At 45.0% G+C, this 2,500-nt stretch overlaps 1 protein-coding gene across 4 annotated transcripts in view; it reads right to left on the bottom strand.

Moving 5' to 3' along the window:
* LOC122256477 (uncharacterized) overlaps positions 1–2,436 on the bottom strand; it is a gene marked incomplete at its 3' end in the record, with an annotated part of 72,741 nt that extends 70,305 nt beyond the window's left edge. For 2 of the 4 annotated variants that reach the window (XM_086542602.1, XM_086542605.1), the window contains 1 exon segment: positions 1,578–2,434. In XM_086542602.1, coding sequence (XP_086398728.1) covers positions 1,578–2,065 — 488 coding nt within the window. 4 annotated transcript variants of the gene reach the window in all.
* Between the last annotated feature and the right edge of the window lie 64 nt (positions 2,437–2,500).

The raw sequence follows: 2,500 nt of genomic DNA, 5'->3' as shown, positions 1-2,500 counted from the left end.
CGTTCTCTCTCTCTCGGTCTCCTCCCCACGCTCTCTCTCTCTCTCTATTTTCTCTCTCTATTTCTTTATTTATCCTCTATCCCTCTCTCACCCTATCTCCTTCTCTCCCCTCTCTTCTCTCTCCCCCCTCCCTCTCCTGCATTTTCTCTGGCGCTTTTTATAATTACTGTTCCTTTTTATCTTGCACATCCTTCGACCCCATCCTTCCCCACCCCCCCCCCCATCTGCTTCTATATATTTATTTACTTCTATATGTTTGCTTCTTCCTCATCTCAAAGTCACCCTTTAAAGTTGATTTCAGTTTGTGTGAATAATAACCAGTGGCGTGTTGAGGACATTTCTGTCACTTGTGACTAATATCACTTTTTTGTCACTGATGCCTTTATGATCCGATTACCAATCCTTTATTTTTACATTATAAATCACCCTCGCGTATTTTTCTTTTTTTCTTATTATTTTCATTTATCATCTGAAAAATATTGATGTCTTTGCAGATGTTCGCGTGCAATACCTGTTGCTAGTATCACGCTAGGTGCAGTCTTCGACAAAGCTGTCATCGGTAATCGATAAACAGATTAATATTCTGTTGTTTTGGATTCTTGGCCGTCGATAAAGGTTCGGGGATGACACACACACGCGGACAATAAATAGAGAAAGAGAAGGAGAATTGGAGGGAGGGAGGGGGAGGGAGAGGGACAGGGACAGGGAGAGGGAGAATGAGAGAAAGAGGATTAGGAAGAGGAAGAGGAAGAGGGTGATGGAGAGGGAGAGGATGAGGGAGATGGAGAGAGAGAGAGAAAGAGAGAGGGAGAGAGAGGGAGAGAGAGAGAGAGAGAAAGAGAGAGAGTTAAAGAGAGAGTAACAAGGCGGAGAGAAGAAGAAAAAAAGAATACCAATACCCCCCCCCCCAAAAAAAAAAAAAAAAAAAAAAACGCTCTGCCATATCATCCAAAATAAATTAGAAAAAAAAGATATTGAAAGGAAGCTCCAGGCCAGAGGTACAAAACCAACATCGCCTCAAACCCTGACCCTGAGTCTCGCCTGGAAGCCACCTTGACTCAACAAAGAGTCTGATTAAAGCAAAGGAGGAAAATTGACCTCCTTGACCTCATATTATCGCCTGACCTGATCATCGATCGGGAAGGGCAGAGGGGGAGGGTATAGGTGTGGGGATGTAGGGGAGGGGGGAGTAAGAGGGGGTGAGATGGGAGGAAAGGGTAGAGAGATAAAGGAAAGGAAGGGAAGGGGAGGAGGAGGAAAATGAAAAAGATGTGAAGGGGTTCTTGAAGAGGGAAAGGTGAAAGGGAATTGTACATCTAAGTACATCAAATATATAATTGCTTAGACATTATCGGATAAAGAAAATGTAACATAGTCAGGAGGGTAATATGGACGGTGAATTCGAAGTAAAAATGAAGAAAACTGAAGAGTCGGATCTTTGTCACACAGAGAAAAAATACCGAGGGACGAGACAAAAAAAAAAAAATGCAAGAAACTGCAGGAAACAGTAAAGTATTAACAAGGAAACATTAAAAAATACTTAAATATACCAGAAAAAAATAACAACAGTAACTCACCCTTCTCTCCTGGAGGACTCGGCGCTGTTCCTGTCCTTCTCGCCTTCGAGGGAATCCACAGACCTCCTCCTGACGAAGAGCTTCTCTTGGCCTTCAGCAGGAGAGTCCCCTGGGGGCGTCTCGGCCTGTTCCCACGCCTCTTGGACCTCCGGCTGGGACTGGCTTCTCCTCCCCTTGGTGGAATTCCGAGAGGGGAGCGACATCGAGGACTCCAAGCCCCTCCGCCGGCCGCGTCCTTTGGTGTTTTCGTGCGTCTTTTTGGCTTTGTCCAGGACTCGGAAATCCTTCCTGTCTCCTCCGTCGTCGGCCTGGCCATTCGCGTCCGGTGTCTCCTCCGCGTCGCTCTTGGCCCTGGCCGAGAGGAGCTCCTGGCCTCGACTGTCGACGAAGTGGACCGAGTGGCCCTTGGCCAGCTCCCTCTCGCCCTTCAGCTTCATGGCTCCCAAGGGCTCGCCGGATCTCGCGCTGTGGGTCTTGAAAGAGACCATCGGACGGGTCTGCCCTGCGCTCAGATGGCCGCCATCTTGGGCCCGTCCTCTCTTTTTGGCTTTGTTTCCTTTATTTGTTTTGCCTCCCTTTGCTCTTTTATTATTATGCTCTTTTTTTAATGAAATCTGCTTTTTTTGTTTTCTTTTATCTTTTTCCCTCTTACTCGTCTTTCTTATATCATTTTCTTATCTTATTTTCTCTCTCTATTCTTTCTTTTCATCACATTTTTCCCACTTTCAACGTTTTTTTTCTCTCTTCCTTCACAGGTTCACAAACGTATCAGAATTTATAAACAAGGAGTGACTGTAGAAAAAAGTCGCATTAAGAAAACACACACATGGAATCTAGTACACTTCAAAAATAAAGAAAAATAATATCTAGCAAAGGCCTAACATTAATCCATGTCAAGTCGTGACAGATAATCTTCAAAGTTA

The sequence above is a fragment of the Penaeus japonicus genome, unplaced genomic scaffold, assembly GCF_977035675.1.
Source record: "Penaeus japonicus unplaced genomic scaffold, GWHDUDI00000001_assembly GWHDUDI00000012, whole genome shotgun sequence".
Classification (NCBI taxonomy): Eukaryota; Metazoa; Arthropoda; class Malacostraca; order Decapoda; family Penaeidae; genus Penaeus; species Penaeus japonicus.
Note: the sequence above shows the minus strand (reverse complement) of the source record. Positions and strands in the feature narration are given on the sequence as shown.